Source organism: Oncorhynchus tshawytscha, unplaced genomic scaffold (assembly GCF_018296145.1).
Source record: "Oncorhynchus tshawytscha isolate Ot180627B unplaced genomic scaffold, Otsh_v2.0 Un_contig_6164_pilon_pilon, whole genome shotgun sequence".
Lineage (NCBI taxonomy): Eukaryota > Metazoa > Chordata > Actinopteri > Salmoniformes > Salmonidae > Oncorhynchus > Oncorhynchus tshawytscha.
The window spans coordinates 164,613-191,347 of record NW_024609517.1 but is presented as its reverse complement, the minus strand read 5'-3'; the positions used below and the strand labels follow the sequence as shown (position 1 = coordinate 191,347).

At 53.6% G+C, this 26,735-nt stretch overlaps 1 protein-coding gene across 1 annotated transcript; it reads right to left on the bottom strand.

The window, feature by feature from the left end:
* Positions 1-152: 152 nt before the first annotated feature.
* On the bottom strand, positions 153-26,673 carry LOC121845012 (transmembrane channel-like protein 6). Its single transcript, XM_042315677.1, is given in 19 exon segments — positions 153-497; positions 802-906; positions 1,018-1,096; positions 1,264-1,440; positions 1,748-1,881; positions 3,035-3,110; positions 3,727-3,822; positions 5,602-5,699; positions 8,377-8,467; positions 12,560-12,587; positions 12,590-12,653; positions 12,655-12,732; positions 13,944-13,955; positions 14,577-14,723; positions 24,944-25,088; positions 25,486-25,688; positions 26,074-26,331; positions 26,489-26,540; positions 26,666-26,673. Coding segments are annotated over 19 exon segments (1,857 nt in total). The 3' UTR covers positions 153-491.
* Between the last annotated feature and the right edge of the window lie 62 nt (positions 26,674-26,735).

Below are 26,735 nucleotides of genomic sequence, written 5' to 3'. Positions count from 1 at the left end.
AGTAAAATCGTTGAAATTGTTGCATGTTGCGTTTATATTTTTGTTCAGTATACATTGAAGCTTGAAAGCGGTGACAGGCAGCCTAGATACAATAAATATATATTAACAAAAGGCAAATTAGACAGTTATACTACCATACTAGTATAAACACACCTCGGATGGTCTTGAATACATATCAGTCTCAGTTACTTCACATTTTGATGGTCTAGAATACATATCAGTCTCAGTTACTTCACATTCTGATAGTCTTGAATAGATATCAACCTCAGTTACTTTACATTCCGATAGTCTTGAACACATATCAGTCATAGTTACATTCTACAAGAAATGTCTCAATGTCCTTCACCACACACACACACACATCACTCCACTTTGAGTTCACTTTGACTGGTTGATAGCAGCCAAATATCCTTGATGTGATGGGAGTCCAAAATTTAACATGCAGCATCCAATGAATACTCTGGAATAATTTAATCTTCCACTAAAACATATTAAACCTGAAATGACATAAGGAAACCAATGTAATATTTGACAGAAATGACCTGAATCTGTTTCGACTAACACATCAACCTGAATCTGTGTTTGCAGGACAAGACAGATCTGTCAGAAGACAACACCATGGTTTTGGTACAGACTAATCACAGCAGCAGCTCTTGGAGGTCATACAACAGGGTCATGTTCATTAGGTACCAAACAGAAGAAAGCACACAAACAGGGAGGGCCTACCTGGACTTCCTTTCTGTTGCTGAACATTTTCCTGTTGCGTACGCTAATGAACACGGCGCAGTCAGGGTCACTCACCTCACTGCCCTGTGGCTGAGGCCTGGAGGAAGGGGACAGTGGATACTGCCTCTTCTCATGGATGGCCTGCAGACTAGTAATTAAGAACTTCTTGTCCTTCCCCTCCTGGTGATGAAAAATAACAGATGAGTAACCATCAACACACAGATCGATCTTAGTAAGAATATTAAATGAAACAGAAGTGTTTTGTCTATACATATACACACACACACACACATTTTCTATTTGCTCCTGTAGCAGACTGATTGTTTTCCTTTGGCCGTCTAAAACTTGGGTGTGAATGTAAATGACCATTCTGAAAAAAAGAGAGGAAAAATGAACTGCCAGGTAGGTGAACATAACATACTTAAAACATACACTGTACTGTTAGTGGCTTAATAGCATAATAGTGTCAGCCAAACGGCACACAAAAAGAAATATCCAGAGCAGTCCAAAGAATATCCTTGTTGGATGCTGACTCACAGAAAGACACCTGCCAACAGGAACAGGAAGAGGGGGTTCTCCACCAAGCAGCGGTGTACCCAGTTGAGCCAGGCCAGCTTGTGGTTGGTACTCTTCAGCTCCTGGGCCCACTGTTTGGCTGAGTGGAACATGAAGGGGAGGTTCCTGAAAGGACCACAGCCAGAGGAGGGCTTAATCCTATGGGGGGAGGCGAAGGGAAGAGTGGAAGAAACATTTGGACCACAACATCCTTTTCATACTGCAGTGTCAACCTGAAGTGTACTGTTCTGGCTGAAATATATTTTCTGTTCATGTTGTCCTTCCCAGCATAATTCCAGAGATGCGTACTTTTCAAGGGATGTTACATAGCAACATAGACTCAAAAGTGAAAAGGTGCATGTACTGTATGCATGCATACTTGCGCCTACATTGGTATAGGTTGATATATTTGTGTGTGTGTGTGTGTGTGTCAGTCACCGCTCATGTGTGTGTTGGACAGGCTCACGTCAATATGGTGTAGGTCACAGACACGATGGCCCCGAGGAAAGAGGGGAAACACAGCAGAGAGATGAAGAGGGTGCTCATCTGACTGGCTCTCCACAGCTTCCTGGATGCCTGGCAGTTCACCAGTAGGCTGCTCTGAGGAGGGAGAAAAGCAACAAGAGAGTTCACCAGTAGGCTGCTCTGAGGAGGGAGAAAAGCAACAAGAGAGTTCACCAGTAGACTGCTCTGAGGAGGAGAAAAGCAACAAGAGAGTTCACCAGTAGACTGCTCTGAGGAGGGAGAAAAGCAACAAGAGAGTTCACCAGTAGACTGCTCTGAGGAGGGAGAAAAGCAACAAGAGAGTTCACCAGTAGACTGCTCTGAGGAGGGAGAAAAGCAACAAGAGAGTTCACCAGTAGACTGCTCTGAGGAGGGAGAAAAGCAACAAGAGAGTTCACCAGTAGACTGCTCTGAGGAGGGAGAAAAGCAACTGCTCTGAAGGGAGAGTTCACCAGTAGACCGCTCTGAGGAGGGAGAAAAGCAACAAGAGAGTTCACCAGAGAGTTCACCAGTAGACTGCTCTGAGGAGGGAGAAAAGCAACAAGAGAGTTCACCAGTAGACTGCTCTGAGGAGGGAGAAAAGCAACAAGAGAGTTCACCAGTAGACTGCTCTGAGGAGGAGAAAAGCAACAAGAGAGTTCACCAGTAGACTGCTCTGAGGAGGGAGAAAAGCAACAAGAGAGTTCACCAGTAGACTGCTCTGAGGAGGGAGAAAAGCAACAAGAGAGTTCACCAGTAGACTGCTCTGAGGAGGGAGAAAAGCAACAAGAGAGTTCACCAGTAGACCGCTCCGAGGAGGGAGAAAAGCAACAAGAGAGTTCACCAGTAGACTGCTCTGAGGAGGGAGAAAAGCAACAAGAGAGTTCACCAGTAGACTGCTCTGAGGAGGGCAAACAGCAACAAAAGAAGAAAGACTAATGAGTCTAACACCGCTGGGGTTTCCACTGAGTGCGATAGCTGGCAACAAAATGGCGGATCCTATTCATTTTCAATTGAAGGAAGTGCCTCGGGTCAAAGTGAACAAGGTCAGAGAAGGCAGGCGAACAGAGCATGAGCGGGTGAGAATTAAGTTGGGGACCTTAAGTTTCTGGACGGGACCTTTACTTACCTAATCGTTTGTCAACACTTTTTGGGCCTCTGGTTATGACAAGTGCAGAGTTTGGACATGATAGTTTGACCTCTTTTAAGGAGTGTACCACTGTCACTGAAATAGTCACACTGGTTGAGCTCTGAGCTGGGACCTACCTACCTTTTTCATATGGAACAACAACAACAGCTTGAGGATCTGCACAGCTGGCAGTAAAGGAGTGAAGAGCAAGCCTAGCCTGTGGGAAAAGATGACAGAGAAGGAGACATAAATACCACAGAAACCTCAATGACATTATCATCAAAAGAAAGAGAGACGACCCAGGGCTGACGGCACCTGCAGCATCTAACGAAGCATGACAAAACAATGTCACAGAGATACGAGGTGAGACGACCCAGGGCTGACGGCACCTGCAGCATCTAACGAAGCATGACAAAACAATTATGTCACAGAGATACGAGGTGAGACGACCCAGGGCTGACAAACAATTATGGCACCTGCAGCATCTAACGAAGCATGACAAAACAATTATGTCACAGAGATACGAGGTGAGACGACCCAGGGCTGACGGCACCTGCAGCATCTAACGAAGCATGACAAAACAATTATGTCACAGAGATACGAGGTGAGACGACCCAGGGCTGACGGCACCTGCAGCATCTAACGAAGCATGACAAAACAATTATGTCACAGAGATACGAGGTGAGACGACCCAGGGCTGACGGCACCTGCAGCATCTAACGAAGCATGACAAAACAATTATGTCACAGAGATGAGACGAGGGCTGACGACCTGCACTCATGACAAAACAATTATGTCACAGAGATACGAGGTGAGACGAACAGGCATTTTACCAGGTGAGGGTTTGCCCATAGATGAGCTCGAGTACGTTACGGGCGATATCAAACACTGGCTTCCTCCTCCTCCTCAGCACTCCTTGAGAAAACCGCCTATGGGGGAAACAGAGTGGAGTATCAGTACATTTTACAGGAATTCTAAACAACATGTTCAGCAGGTCTGCCACGTACAACTTTATTTAAAAAAGGTATACTTATTCACAAATACACTTTGGAAGTTACAACTTGAACATACTATACAGAATGACTGCTAATATGACAAGAACAGAAATACAATCACATATAAATATTACAAAACCTGTATTGGTTACTGTTTAGCTGTCTGGCTAATGAAGGTAATGGACTCTTGAACCATCCTTCAAAAGACTGTAGAACACAGTCAACATTAAAATAGTAGTGTCAGTACATCTCACAGTGAAACAAACAAATGCTCAAGCAGTTCTGGCACTCACAACTTCACTACCGACTTCCTCACAAATTACCCAGAGAGCATGTCAAGCACAGTGAAAATAGAAAACCAGTTACATTGCACATGAATTATCTACACAAACATCTTCAAAATATGCTCAGCTGGTTAGTCACTCAAATATTTCCAGATAGAATCTCCAAAGAGCAAGTAGAGCGAATATGAAAATAGTAGAATACACAGTACCAGTCAAAAGTTTAGACACACTCATTCTAAACTTACTCATTCAAGGTTCTTTATTTTTACTAATTTTCTACATTGCATAATAATAGTGAAGCCATAACTATGAAATAACACATATGGAATCATATAGTAATCAAAAAGTGTTTCAGATTCTTCAAAGCAGCCACTCTTTTTCTTGACAGCTTTGCACACTCTTGGTATTCTCTCAACCAGCTTCACCTGGAATGCTTTTCCAACAATCCTGAAGGTGTTCCCACATATGCTGAGCACTTGTTGGCTGCTTTTCCTTCACTCCACGGTCCAACTCATCCCAAACCATCTCAATTGGGTTGAGGTTGGGTGATTGTGGAGTCCAGATCATCTGATGCAGCACTCCATCACTCTCCTCCTTGGCCAAATAGCCCTTACACAGCCTAGTGGTGTGTTGGGTCATTGTCCCACTAAGCGTAAACCAGATGGGATAGTATATCGCTGCAGAATGCTGTGGTAGCAATGCTGTTTAAGTTTATTTGGGCTGCAATTTCTGAGGCTGGTAACTCTAATGAACTTATTCTCTGCAGCAGAGGTAACTCTGGGTCTTCCATTCCTGTGGCGGTCCTCATGAGAGCCAGTTTCATCATAGCGCTTGATTGTTTTGCGACTGCACTTGAAGAAACTTTCAAAGTTCTTGAAATGTTCCGGATTGACTGACCTTAATGTCTTAAAAGTAATGATGGACTGTCGTTTCTCTTTGCTTATTTGAGCTGTTTTTGCAATAATATGGACTTGGTATTTTACCAAATAGGGCTGTCTTCTGTATACGTCCCCTACCTTGTCACAACACAACTGATTGGCTCAAACACACTAAGAAAATAAATTACAGAAATTAACTTTTTAATTGAAATGCATTCCAGATGACGACATATAGAATGCCAAGAGTGTGCAAAGCTGTCATCAAGGCAAAGGGTGGCTACTTTGAAGAATCTAAAATATATTTAGATTTGTTTAACATTTTTTGGGTTACTACATGATTCCATATGTGTTATTGCATTGTTTTGATGTCTTCACTCTCATTCTACAATGTTTTCTAATAGTCAAAATAAAGAAAACGTGTCCAAAGTAGTAGGCGTATCCAAACTTTTGACTGGTATTGTAGGTTAACACATACAAATCTCCACAACATGGGGTTACAGAGGGAGTGTCAGTACACCTTACAGGAATTATTACCATAAAACACTTCTTACTTCCATATAAATTCTCCGAAGACTGTGTAGAGAACCGTGAATATGAAATCCACGAGCAGGAAACGATACAGCTCCTGACCAACAAAGCTCTCCCAGCACTGTAGAGACAGACCAAGATACCAAAGTCAAAATATACATTACAACAACTGTGGTGGGAACTCATTAACAGACTAATTGACATCTGAAAAGAGTCTATACTATCCCAAATATGGGAACTCATTTTGTGGGAGAGCAAAATTGCTCCACTTGCAAGGCCTGGGGGTCCAAAATAAGGGAGGGTTTTCCAACAAAAATAAAAAAGTGCTTTGGGGAGGGTTATGCATTTTTTAAAATTTATTGGGCACAGAGGAGGGTAGTGTGTTTATTTTAAACATATTTTTGTATTAGGCACAGGGCGGGGTAGTGTGTTTTTTAAATATATTTTTGTATTGGGCACAGGGCATGGCACGGAGCCCCCAGCGACGGCCTCCATGGCACGGAGCCCCCAGCGACGGCCTCCATGGCACGGAGCCCCCAGCGACGGCCTCCAGTCCGGGCCCGCAACGAGGGTGCCCAGTCCGGGGCCCGCAACGAGGGTCCCCAGTCCGGGGCCCGCAGAGAGGGTCCCCAGTCCGGGGCCCGCAGAGAGGGTCCCCAGTCCGGGGCCCGCAGAGAGGGTCCTCACACCAGAGGCGCCACCAAAGCGGGGTGAGCCAGAGGTGGAGCGGGGTCTACGTCCCGCACCAGAGCCGCCACCGCAAATAGATGCCCACCCAGACCCTCCCCTATAGGTTCAGGTTTTGCGGCCGGAGTCCGCACCTTTGGAGGGGAGGTAAGGTCACGCCCTGACCTTAGAGAGCCTTTTTATGTCTCTTTTGGTCTGGTCAGGGTGTGATTTGGGTGGGCATTCTATGTCCTTTATTTCTATGATTTGTGTTTCTATGTGTTGGCCGGGTATGGTTCTCAATCAGGGACAGCTGTCTAACGTTGTGTCTGATTGAGTATCATACTTAGGTAGCCTTTTTCCCTCCTTTTAGTGTGGGTAGTTGACTTTGTTAGTGGCACTATAGCCCTCTTAAGCTTCACGATCGTTTTGTATTGTTTATTTTGTTGGCGACATTAGAAATAAAGTAATGTACACTCACCACGCTGCACTTTGGTCCACTTATTCCTTCCAGGAAGACGGCCGTGACAATAGGCGTACGGAGGCCCATTATCAGCAGCTATCACTCCTGTGTTCCAATGGCATGCCGCGTTAGCTAATCCAAGTTTATCATTTTAAAAGGCTAATTGATCATTAGAAACCCTTTTGCAATTATGTTAGCACAGCTGAAAACTGTTGTCCTGATTAAAGAAGCAATAAAACGGGCCTTCTTTAGACTAGTTGAGTATTTGGAACATCAGCATTTGTGGGTTCGATTACAGGCTCAAAATGGCCAGAAACAAAGAACTTTCTTCTGAAACTAATCAGTCTATTCTTGTTCTGAGAAATGACGGCTATTCCATGTGAGATATTGCCAAGAAACTGGAGATCTCGTACAACGCTGTGTACTACTCCCTTCACAGAACAGTGCAAACTGGCACTAACCAGAATAGAAAGAGTGGGAGGCCCCGGTGCACAACTGAGCAAGAGGACAAGTACATTAGAGTGCCTAGTTTGAGAAACAGATACCTCACAAGTCCTCAACTGGCAGTTTCATTAAATAGTACCAGCAAAACACCCGTCTCAACATCAACAGTGAAGAGACAACTCCGGGATGCTGGCATTCTAGGCAGTGTTGCAAAGAAAAAGCCATCTCAGACTGGCCAATAAAAAGAAAATATTAAGATGGGCAAAAGAACAGACACTGGACAGAGGAACTCTGCCTAGAAGGCCAGCATCCCAGAGTCGCCTCTTCACTGTTGACGTTGAGACTGGTGTTTTGCGGGTACTATTCAATGAAGCTGCCAGTTGAGGACTTGTTACAAATAAAAAAAAATATCTATCAATCCAAACAGTGCAGTGGCCATTTGACAAATGGAAAGAGACAGCTGTTACAAAACACCAAAATGACAGTTTAATAACAGTCAGAGATTGTCAACACAAGCCTTCAATACTGGTTAGGCCTACAAGGTAGGGAGGGATGTATTTCCAGTTGTCAGTCTATTTGTTGTGGTGCTGAAAACGCAAATCATGATATTGAGGTGCATGGAATTGGTATGTTTTGTTTATTGGTTGTGTGGTGCATTGGGACAGAAACCTGTTGGTGGAAAATGTGTCACATATTTGACATAGTTATACATATGGCATTAAAATGTATATCTGATTTCCCCCCAGCTGATCATTGTCTGCATCTGGCTCTGATTGTAGAGTAATGAAACAGGCAGGGAGAGTGAGCTCCTCTGTAGTGGTCGGCCAACCCTCAACCTGCACAGCATCAATCGTGCCACAAAAGCATGCTGAAGTGGCAAAGTTGATATCCATGTTTATAAACACAGTGTTGCTACAGTTGTTATTTGTAGTCGTAAACATTATTTTGAGTTAATTCTATGAGGGGGGAGGGTGTGCAATTTATTTTACAGTGAAAAGGGGGGGGTCATGTGTAAATAGTTAAGCTGAGGAGGGAGGTACATGTTTTGTATGACACCTTGAGTTGGACCAGCCTCCCCAGTAAATATAGAACTGTCCCCTACTACTACTACTACTTTGGGCCATAAATTCTTAGCTACTAATGTTTCAATGAAAGGGGACCTTAATTTGAAGGTGACATCTTGTTTTATGACAGACAGCATGGTGACAAGTATCAGGTGTCTTACCTGCAGACCATGTTGCTCTGGTTCAGCTGCAATTTTCCCCAGCCAATGGTAGCACAGTACACCAAGAATGCTCACCTTCAGCAGTAGGTTCCTGTATAAAAACAGGATGTACAGTATCAAGTGTCTCAGAGTAAGAGTGCTGATTTAAGGTCAGTTTAGCCCAGCCATACTGAAATGGAGGACCGTGGTCCGGACCCAGAACGGGGTCAATACACACAGCAGGTCGTGAACTTTTTTGGGGGGAACTTAGTCAGGCTTTCAACTTGCTGCTGTTGAGTTATAATAGAATGCACAAGGTGCAATTTGGAAATGTCTAAGTGCATGGACAGTTTTCTTCTTATGTCATTCACTGACTGACCTACAGCTATTTACAACTGACAAATGTTCAGTTGTTAAACTACTAGCCCATGTAAGCTAGACACAGTGCATTCAGAAAGTATTCAGACCCCTTGACTTTTTACACATTTTGTTACGGCTTTATTCTAAAAATGGATTAAATAAATAAATCTCGTCAATTTACACACAATACCCCATAATGACAAAGTGAAAACAAGTTTTTACATAAATAATTTGAATTCGAAATTGAGCTCAGGTGCTTCCTGTTTCCATTGATCATCCTTGAGATGTTTCTAAAACTTGATTGGAGTCCACCTGTGTTAAAGAGTCTCTATAAGGTCCCACAGTTGGCAGTGCATGTCAGAGCAAAAACCAAGCCATGAGGTTATAAGAATTATCTGTAGAGCCGTGAGACAGGATTGTGTTGATGAACAGATCTGGGGAAGGGTACCAAAAAATGTCTGCAGCATTGAAGGTCCGCAAGAACACAGTGGCTTCCCTCATTCTTAAAAGGAAGAAGTTTGGAGTTCTTCTGTGGAGATGGGAAAACCTTCCAGAAGGACAACCATCGCTCCAGCACTCCACCAATCCGGCCTTTATGGTAGAGAGGCCAGACGGAGGCCATTCCTCTGTAAAAAGGCACATGACAGTCCGCTTGAGTTGCCAAAGGCTCTCAGACCATGAGAAACAACATTCTCTGGTCTGATGAAACCAAGAGTGAACTCTTTGGCCTGAATGAGAAGTTTCACGTCGGGAGGAAACCAGGCACCATCCCCACGGTGAAGTATGGTGGTGGCAGCATCATGCTATGGGGATGTTTTTCAGCGGCAGGAACTAGTCAGGATCAAGGGAAAGATGAACGGTGCAAAGAACAGAGAGATCCTTGATGAAAACCTCTTCCAGACCGCTCAGGACTTCAGACTGGGGTGAAGGTTCACTTTCCAACAGGACAACAAACCTAAGCACACAGCCAAGACAATGCAGGAGTGGATTCAGGACATCTTGAACCTGATCGAACATCTCTGGAGAGACCTGAAAATAACTGTGCAGAAACGCTCCCCATCCAACCTGACAGAGCTTGAGAGGATCTGCAGAGAAGAATGGTATAAACGCCACAAATACAGGTGTGCCAAGCTTGTAATGTCATACCCAAGAAGACTCGAGGCTGTAATTACTGCCAAAGCTGCTTCAACAAAGTACTGAGTAAAGGGTCTGAATACTTCTGGAAATCTGATATTTATGTTTACATTTTTTATACATTTCAAACAAATTCTAGAAACTTGTTTTTGCTTTGTCATTATGGGGTATTGTGATGTCATTATGGGGTATTGTGTGTAGATTGAGGAGGGAAAAACAATTGAATCAATTTTAGAATAAGGCTGTAACATAACAAATGTGTAAAAAGTCAAGGGGTCTGAATACTTTCCGAATGCACTGTAGGTAAGTTAGGCTAACCAGCTACATGTCAGCTAGATAACTGGTTAGCCTAATTTACCTATCTAAATCTTGCAGTTATCGTGGCTGGATTACGTGCCCAGGGCCCCCCATTGATTTTGTTGAGTCACTCAGGTATCATATGAACACACATTAGACATGTAGAATTGCAGGAAATTGGCTTTACAAACAGCAACATTTTCTCTCTGCCAACAAGAGAGGTGTGAACAGTTTGGGGTCGCACTGTGAGGGGGTTTGTTACTACAGCAACAACTGACAATATCCATCCACTGGTTTAGCCTTTCAGATCACAAATAATAAGATTATATTTACAGGGAGGAGCTGAACCTAGATCAACACTTCTACTTTGAGAAGCTTGATACATGGCTCCAGATATTGTTAGAGGAAGGAACATTTGGTGAGTTTGTTAGGGCACGCGTTTTATAAACGTTTTGCAACGTACAGCAAATATGAGCATTTCTTATTGGACAAGACCAAGTAGTCCCTCTGTTTCAGTTCATATCCTTCCGTTTGATGCCAAATGAACATGACCCTGCTGTACTACTGTGGCCATTGGATGGAGAGCTTTATTACACACACACACCCTCCTATTGGGCCTCTGTTAAACACTTTGATAGGAGCATCTAAAAATGTTTACTCTGAAGTTATGGTATCTGTAGTATAGTATACTTTTGTGAAGGGCTCCATCCCTTTGTTGGTCCATTGACAACACCCTCCCATTTGTACTTCTTGTTTACACATGGAGGGAGCATACTAGCTCACTAACTGTTGTCCAAACAAGTTGTTAGACCTCTTTGCCTAAGCTGTTGATGGTTTCTTTGTTGCTATCCCTAGTTTTGCCAATACCCAACATGTATTTGATCAATTTCACCTACTGTGGTTGAAAAAAAAAACTTTCCCAGTTTTCCAATAGATTTTTACGTCTTCCACTTCTGTATTTCATCACTATTGACCATAGTAACCCACACCTTGAGTATCACCCTGTATGGTCCACCACGGTCTCTTATTAGCACCATAAGCTGAAGCGGGTCCTCCCTAATTGTCTTCCCCATGCCCTATATGAAAATTGTTCAGTCCCTTTGTGATTATTTTAAAGGCCGAAATGTCAATATTTTAAACTTGCCTAATAAAACTAAGAATTTTGAGTGGTGAGCCAATGGTGTTTACTCATTTTTAGGTTGCACCTTGACTCACGTTGGTTGAGCACCCTCTACTCCTTTCCAAATTCTCTTTTTTTTTAATATGGTGAAAAGTAAACAAGACTCAATGGTAGTGTCTGAGTGAAACATCTTGTGATTGTGTTATGGGCTCATGTACAGAGGGCGGCAGGGTAGCATAGTGGTTAGAGCGTTGGACTAGTAACCAGAAGGTTGCAAGTTCAAATCCCAGAGCTGACAAGGTACAAATCTGTCGTTCTGCCCCTGAACAGGTAGTTAACCCACTGTTCTAGGCCGGTAATTGAAAATAAGAATTATTTTAAATAAATAGTTAAATAAAGGTAAAAAACAAACAAACAGGCGAGTTAACTTGACCACCGAAATAACCCCCCACTTAACTCAAGACGAAACTTCACAAGACATTCAGAATACCTCCCATTGGTTTCCGCTGTGCACCATGTGCAGGCACACTTGTTGGATTGTCTTTCTGTCCACGTAGGAGCCAACAAAATGTTCCCTGTGCTACTTGATTACTGGGGAAAGATGCATGCTTTGAATTAAAAAGGGAAATTACACTCGTCAGTAGTTTTTCTGTAGTCTAATGTCAAGATTTGTCCACATTCCACACTACCGGTTGTATAGAGCTATCAGTATGCTTCAACCCCAAAATTGTTTTAAAATGTAACCTTTATTTAACTAGGTAAGTCAGTTAAGAACAAATTCTTATTTTCAATGACGGCCTACACCGCCAAACCCGGACGATGCTGGGCCAATTGTGCGCCGCCCTATGGGACTCCCAATCATACCCGGTTGTGATACAGCCTGGAATCGAACCAGGGTGTCTGTAGTGACGCCTCAAGCACTGAGATGCCGTGCCTTAGACCGCTCTGCCACTGGGAGCTGTTAATGTCACAATCCAAAATGAAATATAGGCTAAGCAACATGTAATTTACATATTTCCATTCATATTGGATTGTGACATTAGCTTTGGTAAGATAATTCACCAACTTAATTTGTTGGACAACCAGGGTTGTCATTTTCACCAAAATTAGCTGTTTTTCCAGGAATCCCAGTTGGAAGATTCCCAGAATCAGGAGGGAATAAGCAGGAAATCCAGAATCCTTCAACCAGGATTTCTGGGAAAAATGTTGGAACTCTGGAACTTACCACAATGCTAATGTACTAATATGTGTCAAACACTGAACATCTCTGAACGCAGTTCTGGTCGTATTTACCTGAATATGGAAACATAGAGACGTAAATGGGCGAGTTGAAATTCTCCATCCAAGACACGAGGTTGAAGAGACCAGGGAGGAGGAGGTTCCCCACAGGACACAACCCCAGGCAAAGCCAGCAGACGAGCCTCATGCACCACACTGACCTCCCCCTCTGCATCCTCATGTCTCCTCTGGTCACAGTGAAGGAAAAACATTAAACAAAGGACTGTGTTGTCAAGAAGAGAGAGTGTAACAAAATAGCAGGAGTGTTGCAAAGGCCTACAGTAGAGACCAGGGGTGTTGCAAAGCCTACAGTAGAGACCAGGGGTGTTGCATAGGCCTACAGTAGAGACCAGGGGTGTTGCAAAGCCTACAGTAGAGACCAGGGGTGTTGCATAGGCCTACAGTAGAGACCAGGAGTATTGCATAGGCCTACAGTAGAGACCAGGAGTGTTGCATAGGCCTACAGTAGTGTTGCATAGGCCTACAGTAGTGTTGCATAGGCCTACAGTAGAGACCAGGGGTGTTGCAAAGCCTACAGTAGAGACCAGGGGTGTTGCATAGGCCTACAGTAGAGACCAGGGGTGTTGCATAGGCCTACAGTAGAGACCAGGAGTGTTGCATAGGCCTACAGTGGTGTTGCATAGGCCTACAGTAGAGACCAGGAGTATTGCATAGGCCTACAGTAGAGACCAGGAGTGCTGCATAGGCCTACAGTAGAGACCAGGAGTGGCCTACAGTGAGACCAGGGGTATAGGCCTACAGTAGAGACCAGGAGTGTTGCATAGGCCTATAGTAGTGTTGCATAGGCCTACAGTAGAGACCAGGAGTATTGCATAGGCCTACAGTAGAGACCAGGCCTAGTAGAGACCAGGGTGCATAGGCCTACAGTAGAGACCAGGAGTATTGCATAGGCCTACAGTAGAGACCAGGGGTGCTGGAGGCGTTATCCGTTGGGCACAATGTCCAGTTCTTTGTTGCTATGAATATTAGTTGGGTGGGCAGTGGATGCAGATCAGTCTTCTCAAAGGCCACTCCCAGTCCTATGGTCATTGTCAAATGTACAACCATAGGAGTTGGCTATACAGAACAAACAGATCTGTGACCTGGCTATAGAAACACTGCAGTGCAGACAGACATTAAGGTAAGAACAAGCAAGGCTCTACATCGCTGACTATAGTCTGGTCCTCCCAGATCTGTTTGTGTTATTTGGCATGACAAAGTCCATAGGAGTGGGCTATACACCACAGATCTGGGACCAGGCTTCTGACCTACTCCAACATTGAGAATGTTGCATTCCCTTCGAGTAGGCCCCGAGACATCTCCCCATCTTGTTTTGCAGGCAACAACATGTCTTAAGCTGCTTTCTGATGTCACAATGTGATTTCCTCTGTTGACTCACCAAAGTAGAATTCTGCAACAAACAAAAAACGTTCCTGTCTGATTCTCAGAGAAACTCTGAAAAACCTTATCCCCAAAAACTGTGGCAATAGTCCTCTTCCAATATCCACCCACTAACTTACTTAGAAGGAAGTTATGTATTGCCAATATCCACCCACTAACTTACTTAGAAGGAAGTTATGTATTGCCAATATCCACCCACTAATTTTCTACTTAAAAAGGAAGTTATGTACAGTGTATTCTATGTGGTATGCTAGAAAATGGGAAGGTAGCTAATGGGCTGGTGTGCCAGCAGCAGTGGGTTAGTGACAGAGTAAGCTCTCTCTCCTTCCTTGGTAAAGGCTCATCTATCTACCTTTGAGAGAGCAGCCACAAGAAACTCTGGCAGTAATACCCCTATTGTGCAAACCTGAACCGTACTGGTCCGTATAGCCCATTTTCTTTCCACATTGTCCTCTCCACATTGTCCTCTCCAGCACAGTTCCAGCAGCTATAGAGGATGCCTAACCAGGCCAGTGCAGTACAGCTCATGCTTGGCTCAGCAGTATGAAAAAGGTGCAACAGTTTAGCTGGGGTTGGATTTGCATAGCGTTCTATGGTGTGATACACCACCCCCACACACACACACACTAACCAGGTGCATGTACTTGGCAAAGCAGTGGATGCCGAGTGCACAGAAGAAGGTGCTCCCCAGAGAAATGCTCCATGCTAGCAGGTGCACCGCCATCCCAGACAGCCTGCCCTTCTCCTCCTCTCCGCCTTTCACCTCTGACAACAGCTCCTGGAAAGAACGAAGAGACAGTTTATTTATTTATTCAACAAGGACAGTACACAATAACCAAAAATACAGCTCATTTTCATCAGTAGCCAAACAGTGTTTGTGAATGTAGAGTCAGTGAAACTAGAACACTGAAAAATAACTTCCCCAGTCAGTATTTTAATCTGCATCATAATGTAGTTCCTTGTAGCTAACTTAGTCTTATTTGTACATCTTAAAATGGTTGCATATTCTTGTTCATTTTCTGTTGACACTGGGCAAGAATGTAGCTTTCTATAGGCATGCTACACCACAAACACCTAGACCCACATCCTGTGTGTGTTTCAATACCAGCCAGAACAGTTGTCCTTCAGATACTGTAGATATGCAGATCTATCCGAAGCAAATTGACAGACTGGGAGTGGCCTTCAGCCTCTGACTGGCTGGCTGACAGTGGCCTTCAGCCTCTGGCTGGCTGACAGTGGCCTTCAGCCTCTGACTGGCTGGCTGACTGGGAGTGGCCTTCAGCCTCTGACTGGGAGTGGCCTTCAGCCTCTGACTGGGAGTGGCCTTCAGCCTCTGACTGGGAGTGGCCTTCAGCCTCTGACTGGGAGTGGCCTTCAGCCTCTGACTGGGAGTGGCCTTCAGCCTCTGACTGGGAGTGGCCTTCAGCCTCTGACGGACGGACGGACTGACGGACGGACTGACGGGCCTTCAGCCTCTGACTGACGGACGGACTGACGGGCCTTCAGCCTCTGACGGAGGGGCCTTCAGCCTCTGACGGAGGGGCCTTCAGCCTCTGACGGAGGGGCCTTCAGCCTCTGACGGAGGGGCCTTCAGCCTCTGACGGAGGGGCCTTCAGCCTCTGACGGAGGGGCCTTCAGCCTCTGACGGAGGGGCCTTCAGCCTCTGACGGACGGGCCTTCAGCCTCTGACGGACGGGCCTTCAGCCTCTGACGGACGGGCCTTCAGCCTCTGACTGGGAGTGGCCTTCAGCCTCTGACTGGGAGTGGCCTTCAGCCTCTGACTGGGAGTGGCCTTCAGCCTCTGACTGGGAGTGGCCTTCAGCCTCTGACGGAGTGGCCTTCAGCCTCTGACTGGGAGTGGCCTTCAGCCTCTGACGGACGGACGGACTGGCGGGCCTTCAGCCTCTGACTGACGGACGGACGGACTGACAGGCCTTCAGCCTCTGACTGAGGGACGGACGGACTGAGGGGCCTTCAGCCTCTGACGGAGGGGCCTTCAGCCTCTGACGGAGGGGCCTTCAGCCTCTGGCGGAGGGGCCTTCAGCCTCTGACGGAGGGGCCTTCAGCCTCTGACGGAGGGGCCTTCAGCCTCTGACGGACGGGCCTTCAGCCTCTGACGGACGGGCCTTCAGCCTCTGACGGAGGGGCCTTCAGCCTCTGACGGAGGGGCCTTCAGCCTCTGACGGAGGGGCCTTCAGCCTCTGACGGAGGGGCCTTCAGCCTCTGGACGGAGGGGCCTTCAGCCTCTGACGGAGGGGCCTTCAGCCTCTGACGGAGGGGCCTTCAGCCTCTGACGGAGGGGCCTTCAGCCTCTGACGGAGGGCCTTCAGCCTCTGACGGAGGGGCCTTCAGCCTCTGACGGAGGGCCTTCAGCCTCTGACGGAGTGGCCTTCAGCCTCTGACGGACGGACTGGGAGTGGCCTTCAGCCTCTGACGGACGGACTGGGAGTGGCCTTCAGCCTCTGACGGACGGACTGGGAGTGGCCTTCAGCCTCTGACGGACGGACTGGGAGTGGCCTTCAGCCTCTGACGGACGGACTGGGAGTGGCCTTCAGCCTCTGACGGACGGACTGGGAGTGGCCTTCAGCCTCTGACGGACGGACTGGGAGTGGCCTTCAGCCTCTGACGGACGGGCCTTCAGCCTCTGACGGACGGGCCTTCAGCCTCTGACGGACGGACTGGGAGTGGCCTTCAGCCTCTGACGGAGTGGCCTTCAGCCTCTGGCGGACGGGCCTTCAGCCTCTGGCGGACGGGCCTTCAGCCTCTGGCGGACGGGCCTTCAGCCTCTGGCGGACGGGCCTTCAGCCTCTGGCGGACGGGCCTTCAGCCTCTTGACGGACGGACCGGAGTGGCCTTCAGCCTCTTGACGGACGGACCGGGAGTGGCCTTCAGCCTCTTGACGGACGGACCGGGAGTGGCCTTCAGCCTCTTGACGGACGGACCGGGAGTGGTCTTCAGCCTCTTGACGGACGGACCGGGAGTGGCCTTCAGCCTCTTGACGGACGGGCCTTCAGCCTCTGACGGACGGACGGGCCTTCAGCCTCTGACGGACGGGCCGGGGCCTTCAGCCTCTGACTGACGGGCGGGCCTTCAGCCTCTGACGGACGGGCCTTCAGCCTCTGACGGACGGGCCTTCAGCCTCTGACGGACGGGCCTTCAGCCTCTGACGGACGGGCCTTCAGCCTCTGACGGACGGGCCTTCAGCCTCTGACGGACGGGCCTTCAGCCTCTGACGGACGGGCGGACTCCTTCAGCCTCTGACGGACGGGCCGGCGGGCGGGCCTTCAGCCTCTGACGGACGGGCTGGGAGGGCCTTCAGCCTCTGACGGACGGACGGGCCTTCAGCCTCTGACGGACGGACTGGCCTTCAGCCTCTGACGGACGGGCTGGGAGTGGCCTTCAGCCTCTGACGGACGGACTGGGAGTGGCCTTCAGCCTCTGACGGACGGACTGGGAGTGGCCTTCAGCCTCTGACGGACGGACTGGGAGGGCCTTCAGCCTCTGACGGACGGACTGGGAGTGGCCTTCAGCCTCTGACGGACGGACTGGGAGGGCCTTCAGCCTCTGACGGACGGGCCTTCAGCCTCTGACGGACGGACTGGTAGTGCCTTCAGCCTCTGACGGACGGACTGGTAGTAGCCTTCAGCCTCTGACGGACGGGCCTTCAGCCTCTGACGGACGGACTGGTAGCCTTCAGCCTCTGACGGACGGGCCGTCAGCCTCTGACGGACGGACTGGGGCCTTCAGCCTCTGACGACGGACTGGGCCTTCAGCCTCTGACGGACGGACTGGGAGGCCTTCAGCCTCTGACGGACGGGCCTTCAGCCTCTGACGGACGGACTGGTAGTGGCCTTCAGCCTCTGACGGACGGACTGGTAGTGGCCTTCAGCCTCTGACGGACGGGCCTTCAGCCTCTGACGGACGGACTGGTAGTGGCCTTCAGCCTCTGACGGGGCGGGCCGTCAGCCTCTGACGGACGGGCCGTCAGCCTCTGACGGCGGGCCGTCAGCCTCTGACGGACGGGCCTTCAGCCTCTGACGGACGGGCCGTCAGCCTCTGACGGACGGGCCGTCAGCCTCTGACGGACGGGCCTTCAGCCTCTGACGGACGGGCCTTCAGCCTCTGACGGACGGACGGACGGGCCTTCAGCCTCTGACTTGACGGACGGACTGGGAGTGGCCTTCAGCCTCTGACGGACGGGCGGGCGGGCCTTCAGCCTCTTGACGGACGGACTGGGAGTGGCCTTCAGCCTCTTGACGGACGGACTGGGAGTGGCCTTCAGCCTCTTGACGGACGGACTGGGAGTGGCCTTCGGCCTCTTGACGGACGGACTGGGAGTGACTTCGGCCTCTTGAGCGGACGGACTGGGAGTGGACTTCGGCCTCTTGACGGACGGACTGGGAGGGCCTTCGGCCTCGGGCGGGCGGGCGGGCCTTCGGCCTCTGACGGACGGGGCGGGCCTTCAGCCTCTGACGGACGGGCGGGCGGGCCCGGCCTCTGACGGACGGGCGGGCGGGCCTTCGGCCTCTGACGGACGGGCGGGCGGGCGGGCCTTCGGCCTCTGACGGACGGACGGGCGGGCGGGCCTTCGGCCTCTGACGGACGGACGGGCGGGGCGGGCCTTCGGCCTCTGACGGACGGACGGGCGGGCGGGCCTTCGCCTCTGACGGACGGGCGGGCGGGCCTTCGGCCTCTGACGGACGGGCGGGGAGGGCCTTCAGGCCTCTGACGGACGGGGGGCGGGCCTTCAGCCTCTGACGGACGGACTGGCGGGCGGGCGCCAGCCTCTGACGGACGGACGGGCGGGCCTTCGGCCTCTGACGGACGGGCGGGCGGGCCTTCGGCCTCTGACGGACGGGCGGGCGGGCCTTCGGCCTCTGACGGACGGGCGGGCGGGCCTTCGGCCTCTGACGGACGGGCGGGGACCTTCGGCCTCTGACGGACGGACGGGCGGGGCCTTCGGCCTCTGACGGACGGGCCTTCGGCCTCTGACGGACGGGCCTTCGGCCTTCAGCCTCGGGCGGGCGGGGCGGGCGGGCCTTTAGCCTCTGACGGACGGACTGGGAGTGGCCTTCAGCCTCGGGCGGGCGGGCGGGCGGGCGGGCCTTTAGCCTCTGACGGACGGACTGGGAGTGCCTTCAGCCTCTGACGGACGGACGGGCGGGCCTTCAGCCTCTGACGGACGGGCGGGCCTTCGCCTCTGACGACGGACGGCGGGCGGGCCTTCGGCCTCTTGACGGACGGCCGGGCGGGCCTTCGGCCTCTTGACGGACGGCCGGGCGGGCCTTCGGCCTCTTGACGGACGGCCGGGCGGGCCTTCGGCCTCTTGACGGACGGCCGGGCGGGCCTTCGGCCTCTTGACGGACGGCCGGGCGGGCCTTCGGCCTCTTGACGGACGGCCGGGCGGGCCTTCGGCCTCTTGACGGACGGCCGGGCGGGCCTTCGGCCTCTGACGGGCGGCCGGGCGGGCCTTCGGCCTCTTGACGGACGGCCGGGCGGGCCTTCGGCCTCTTGACGGGCGGCGGGCGGGCCTTCGGCCTCTGACGGACGGGCGGGCGGGCCTTCGGCCTCTTGACGGGCGGCCGGGCGGGCCTTCGGCCTCTTGACGGACGGCCGGGGCGGGCCTTCGGCCTCTGACGGACGGGCGGGCGGGCCTTCGGCCTCTGACGGACGGGCGGGACGGGCCGGGCCTTCGGCCTCTGACGGACGGGCGGGCGGGCCTTCGGCCTCTGACGGACGGGCGGGCGGGCCTTCGGCCTCTGACGGACGGGCGGGCGGGCCTTCGGCCTCTGACGGACGGGCGGGCGGGCCTTCGGCCTCTGACGGACGGGCGGGCGGGCCTTCGGCCTCTGACGGACGGGCGGGCGGGCCTTCGGCCTCTGACGGACGGGCGGGCGGGCCTTCGGCCTCTGACGGACGGGCGGGCGGGCCTTCGGCCTCTGACGGACGGGGCGGGGCGGGCCTTCAGCCTCTGACGGACGGGCGGGCGGAGGGCCTTCGGCCTCTGACGGACGGGCGGGCGGGCCTTCGGCCTCTGACGGACGGGCGGGCGGGCCTTCGGCCTCTGACGGACGGGCGGGCGGGCCTTCGGCCTCTGACGGACGGGCGGGGCGGGCCTTCGGCCTCTGACGGACGGGCCTTCAGCCTCTGACGGACGGGCGGGCGGGCCTTCAGCCTCTGACGGACGGGCGGGCGGGCCTTCAGCCTCTGACGGACGGGCGGGCGGGCCTTCAGCCTCTGACGGACGGGCGGGCGGGCCTTCAGCCTCTGACGGACGGGCGGGCGGGCGGGCCTTCAGCCTCTGACGGACGGGCGGGCGGGCCTTCAGCCTCTGACGGACGGGCGGGCGGGCCTTCAGCCTCTGACGGACGGGCGGGCGGGCCTTCAGCCTCTGACGGACGGGCGGGCGGGCCTTCAGCCTCTGACGGACGGGCGGGCGGGCCTTCAGCCTCTGACGGACGGGCGGGCGGGCCTTCAGCCTCTGACGGACGGGCGGGCGGGCCTTCAGCCTCTGACGGACGGGCGGGCGGGCCTTCAGCCTCTGACGGACGGGCCTTCGGCCTCCCGCCTCTGACGGGCGGGGGGCGGGCCTTCAGCCTCTGACGGACGGGCGGGCGGGCCTTCAGCCTCTGACGGACGGGCGGGCGGGCCTTCAGCCTCTGACGGACGGGCGGGCGGGCCTTCAGCCTCTGACGGACGGGCGGGCGGGCCTTCAGCCTCTGACGGACGGGCGGGCGGGCCTTCAGCCTCTGACGGACGGACGGACGGGCCTTCAGCCTCTGACGGACGGACGGGCGGGCCTTCAGCCTCTGACGGACGGACGGACGGGCCTTCAGCCTCTGACGGACGGACGGACGGGCCTTCAGCCTCTGACGGACGGACGGACGGGCCTTCAGCCTCTGACGGACGGGACGGGCGGCCTTCGGCCTCTGACGGACGGACGGACGGGCCCGGCCTCTGACGGACGGACGGACGGGCCTTCGGCCTCTGACGGACGGACGGGCCTTCGCCTCTGACGGACGGCGGGCCTTCGGCCTCTGACGGACGGACGGGCCTTCGGCCTCTGACGGACGGACGGGCCCCGGCCTCTGACGGACGGGCCTTCGGCCTCTGACGGGCGGGCCTTCGGCCTCTGACGGACGGACTGGGAGTGGCCTTCAGCCTCTTGACGGACGGACTGGGAGTGGCCTTCAGCCTCTTGTCGGACGGACTGGGAGTGGCCTTCAGCCTCTTGACGGACGGACTGGGAGTGGCCTTCAGCCTCTTGTCGGACGGACTGGGAGTGGCCTTCAGCCTCTTGATGGACGGACTGGGAGTGGCCTTCAGCCTCTTGACGGACGGACTGGGGCGGGCCTTCAGCCTCTTGACGGACGGACTGGGGCGGGTCTTCAGCCTCGGGCGGGCGGACGGGCCTTCAGCCTCGGGCGGGCGGGCGGGCCTTCAGCCTCGGGCGGGCGGGCGGGCCTTCGGCCTCTTGACGGACGGGCGGGCGGGCCTTCGGCCTCTTGACGGACGGGCGGACGGGCCTTCGGCCTCTTGACGGACGGGCGGGCGGACGGGCCTTCGGCCTCTTGACGGACGGCGGGGCGGGCCTTCGGCCTCTTGACGGACGGGGGGGCGGGCCTTCGGCCTCTTGACGGACGGGCGGGCGGGCCTTCGGCCTCTTGACGGACGGGCCCCGGCCTCTGACGGACGGGCGGGCGGGCCTTCGGCCTCTGACGGACGGGCGGGCGGGCCTTCGGCCTCTGACGGACGGGGCGGGCCTTCCGGCCTCTGACGGACGGGCGGACGGGCCTTCGGCCTCTGACGGACGGGCGGGCGGGCCTTCAGCCTCTGACGGACGGACGGGCGGGCCTTCAGCCTCTGACGGACGGACGGGCGGCCTTCAGCCTCTGACGGACGGACGGGCGGGCCTTCAGCCTCTGACGGACGGACGGGCGGGCCTTCAGCCTCTGACGGACGGACGGGCGGGCCTTCGGCCTCTGGACGGACGGGCGGGCGGGCCTTCAGCCTCTGACGGACGGGCGGGCGGGCCTTCGGCCTCTGACGGACGGGCGGGCCTTCGGCCTCTGACGGACGGGCGGGCCTTCGGCCTCTGACGGACGGACGGCCCGGCCTCTGACGGACGGGCGGGCGGGCCTTCGGCCTCTGACGGACGGACTGGGAGTGGCCTTCGGCCTCTGACGGACGGGCCTTCGGCCTCTGACGGACGGGCCCTTCGGCCTCTGACGGACGGGCCTTCGGCCTCTGACGGACGGGCCTTCGGCCTCTGACGGACGGGCCTTCGGCCTCTGACGGACGGACTGGGAGTGGCCTTCGGCCTCTTGACGGACGGACTGGGAGTGGCCTTCGGCCTCTTGTCGGACGGACTGGGAGTGGCCTTCGGCCTCTTGACGGACGGACTGGGAGTGGCCTTCGGCCTCTTGTCGGACGGAGGACTGGGAGTGGCCTTCGGCCTCTTGTCGGACGGACTGGGAGTGGCCTTCAGCCTCTTGACGGACGGACTGGGGCGGGCCTTCAGCCTCTTGACGGACGGACTGGGGCGGGTCTTCGGCCTCGGGCGGGCGGACGGGCCTTCGGCCTCTGACGGACGGGCGGACGGGCCTTCAGCCTCTGACGGACGGGCGGGCGGGCCTTCGGCCTCTGACGGACGGGGCGGGCTGGCCTTCAGCCTCTGACGGGCGGGCGGGCGGGCCCGGCCTCTGACGGACGGGCGGGCGGGCCTTCGGCCTCTGACTGACGGGCGGCCTTCGGCCTCTGACGGACGGGCGGAGGGGCCTTCGGCCTCTTGACGGACGGGCGGACGGGCCTTCAGCCTCTGACGGACGGGCGGGCGGGCTTCGGCCTCTGACTGACGGGCGGGCCTTCGGCCTCTGACTGGACGGACGGGCCTTCGGCCTCTGACGGACGGGCGGGCCTTCGGCCTCTGACGGACGGACTGGCCTTCGGCCTCTGACGGACGGGCCTTAGGCCTCTGACGGACGGGCCTTAGGCCTCTGACGGACGGGCCTTAGGCCTCTGACGGACGGGCCTTGGCCTCTGACGGACGGGCCTTAGCCTCTGACGGACGGACGGACGGGCCTTCAGCCTCTTGACGGACGGACTGGGACGTGGCCTTCAGCCTCTTGACGGACGGACTGGGAGTAGGCCTTCAGCCTCTTGACGGACGGACTGGGAGTGGCCTTCAGCCTCTTGACGGACGGACTGGGGCGGGCCTTCAGCCTCTTGACGGACGGACTGGGACGGGCCTTCAGCCTCGGGGCGGGCGGACGGGCCTTCAGCCTCGGGCGGGCGGGCCTTCAGCCTCGGGCGGGCGGGCGGGCCTTCAGCCTCGGGCGGGCGGGCGGGCCTTCAGCCTCGGGCGGGCCTTCAGCCTCGGGCGGGCGGGCGGGCCTTCAGCCCTGGGCGGGCCTTCAGCCTCGGGGCGGGCGGGCGGGCCTTCAGCCTCCGGGCGGGCGGGGGCGGGCCTTCAGCCTCCGGGCGCGGGCGGGCCTTCAGCCTCGGGCGGGCGGGCCTTCAGCCTCGGGCGGGCGGGCCTTCAGCCTCGGGCGGGCGGGCGGGCCTTCAGCCTCGACTGGGCGGGGCCTTCAGCCTCGGGCGGGCGGACGGGCCTTCGGCCTCTGACGGACGGGCGGGCCTTCGGCCTCTGACGGACGGACTGGGAGTGGCCTTCGGCCTCTGACGGACGGACGGGCCTTCGGCCTCTGACTGACGGACTGGGAGTGGCCTTCGGCCTCTGACTGGCGGACTGGGAGTGGCCTTCGGCCTCTGACTGGCGGACTGGCCTTCGGCCTCTGACTGGCGGACTGGCCTTCGGCCTCTGACTGGCGGACTGGCCTTCAGCCTCTGACTGACGGACTGGCCTTCAGCCTCTGACTGACGGACTGGCCTTCAGCCTCTGACTGACGGCCTGGCCTTCAGCCTCTGACTGACGGCCTGGCCTTCGGCCTCTGACTGACGGCCTGGCCTTCGGCCTCTGACTGACGGCCTGGCCTTCGGCCTCTGACTGACGGCCTGGCCTTCGGCCTCTGACTGACGGCCTGGCCTTCGGCCTCTGACTGACGGACTGGCCTTCAGCCTCTGACTGACGGACTGGCCTTCAGCCTCTGACTGACGGACTGGCCTTCAGCCTCTGACTGACGGACTGGCCTTCAGCCTCTGACTGACGGACTGGGAGTGGCCTTCAGCCTCTGACTGACTGGACTGGCCTTCAGCCTCTGACTGACGGACTGGGAGTGGCCTTCAGCCTCTGACTGACTGGGACTGGCCTTCAGCCTCTGACTGACGGACTGGGAGTGGCCTTCAGCCTCTGACTGACGGACTGGCCTTCAGCCTCTGACTGACGGACTGGGAGTGGCCTTCAGCCTCTGACTGACGGACTGGGAGTGGCCTTCAGCCTCTGACTGACGGACTGTCCTTCAGCCTCTGACTGACGGACTGGCCTTCAGCCTCTGACTGACGGACTGGCCTTCAGCCTCTGACTGACGGACTGGGAGTGGCCTTCAGCCTCTGACTGACGGACTGGGAGTGGCCTTCAGCCTCTGACTTAGCATAGAATATGAGCTTGATCAGGCCTCTATCCTATCTGTTCTATTTTGTTTGTTATAGTCTACGCAGGATTTTGCTCCTGCCCATCACTAACATGCCTGATTCAAACAATCAGCAAATAATCATGGCTCATCACACCTAAAACAAATGATCATGGCTCATCACACCTAAAACAAATGGTCAGTGAATCATGGACCACATTTGGCTGAATAAGGTGTATTAGTGATGGACTTGTGCAAAAACTTGAACACCTGTTGACGTTAGTTCTACAGCACTAGAGTTGGAAACCCCTGGGTCGTGTTCATTAGGCACAAAATGGAATAAACAGACTGAAACAGGGAGGGACTACCTGGATTTGTCCAATAACAAATGCATATTTGAGTTTTTGGGCTGGAATTGTATTATTTTTTTTTCATTGTGAGCTCTAATGAGCATGATCCTGTCCCGTACCTTGAGCTGGGTGGTGATGTTCTCCGACTGCATCCTGACAGACATCTTCTTGCTGACTTTGAAATCCCAGGAGCAGAAGACCTTTATGGCCATGTTTCCCTGAGACTTGAACACACGGAAACTCCTCCCAAAGGACTTGGACATGCTAAGACAAGTACAATGAAAACATTTTATTATTCTAAAGAAAGACCAACAAGGAGAAAAACGTCAAAGATCTGTCCTGCCAACTCTTATGGGCATTTTCACACCAACACGGACCATAGCAGTTGGCTGTAGAGCACAAACAGATCTTGGACCAGGCTAACAAAGAGATTCCAAATGAATAGATCAGGGTCATATTCACGTTATGATCAATGGTTGCATTTACACAGGTAGCCCAATTCTGATATTTTGCTGGTAATTGGTCTTTTGACCAATCAGATCAGATCTTTTGCCAATAATTGGGCAAAATATCAGAATTGGACTGCCTGTGAGAACGCAGCTTAAAAATGATAATCTGATCCTATATCAGCACTTCAAAAGGTTTGAGAGGGTTGTTCAACCTGTAAACGAGGACGATGCCGGTGATAAAGAATGTTATGCCGATGGTGAAGCAGTAGGCTAAGGGAATGTTGTAGGCCATCATGTGAGGGTCACTGGTGGTGCCGCAGCCAGTCCCGGCGGTGATTTCATCAGGTCTACAACTGGTGTTGATGGTGGAGTTGGTGTAGTAGCCATAAAACATTAGAGAGTTTGAGAGATAACCCTGAGAAGGAAGAGAGGTGATGTGGTTTCAGAAACAGACTGACAAAACTGATGTAGTGTTTTGATATAGAAGTGCTCTTGCAGGTGCTTTACATTTGTATTGGTGGGCATTGCATTGTGACTTAGCTAGACATGTCAGCAGCAGTTGTTTTATTGGCGTAGGCTGGTTTACACTCCACTAGGTGTACTCTGTAGAGGCTCAACAACCACGTCGTGCTTTCACCGCACACAGCAGAGATTTTGGTACATGCCAGAAATTGTAACTTAACCAATCGGTGACATTTCGCTGGACGATCAGTGGAGTTTAAACTTTAGAGTGAATCACATTAAGGTCAAAACCTTGTGGATGCACATAATCAACCAATCAATCATAAACCTCATCTTACCGTGCCGGTGAACAGCTCCAGGCCTGTCACTCTGTGGGAGCTGGGGGTGTGAAGGGGCGGGTGGATGGCCTGGGGGAGGACCAGGAACAGGCCGTTGATGAGGAAGAGAAAGACGTTGAAGAGCAGAAGAGTCCTGATGAAGAGAAAGTAGGAGAGCACACCAGTGCCAAAGCGGCCACCCAGCCTCTTCAAAGCCACCTGCCACAACTGCAGGGAACTGAGGATGAAGAGACATCCGAACCAGATGTGATACAAAGCCTGTGGACACAGGACGTAGAGTAACCTTCATGCCTAACATCTCTGTGCAGAGATTAACGTCAGGATTGGAGCACTTTCCTCAGATTTGACATCTGAATGATAGTCGTGAAATTGCCAACAGCATGTTTTATGCTAGTGATAGCTTGGTTATACTCACTCGCTTAAGGAGGCTACAGCAGGGAACCTGGCTGCTCAAGAGGACTGTCCAACTTTGTCACTGAATACAAGTTTCCTAAGGAGAGATGTTGACTGTAAAAGGGGTCTTTGAAGATTCAGCAATGATGAGAGAGAAGGGTATAAGTAGCTTTCATGTCATTTGTTTGTCAAATTTTACATTGGCATCATGAAAAGCAAATGGTGTCCTGGAACAATTAAGATAATCAATTACAAACAATGAAGAGAAT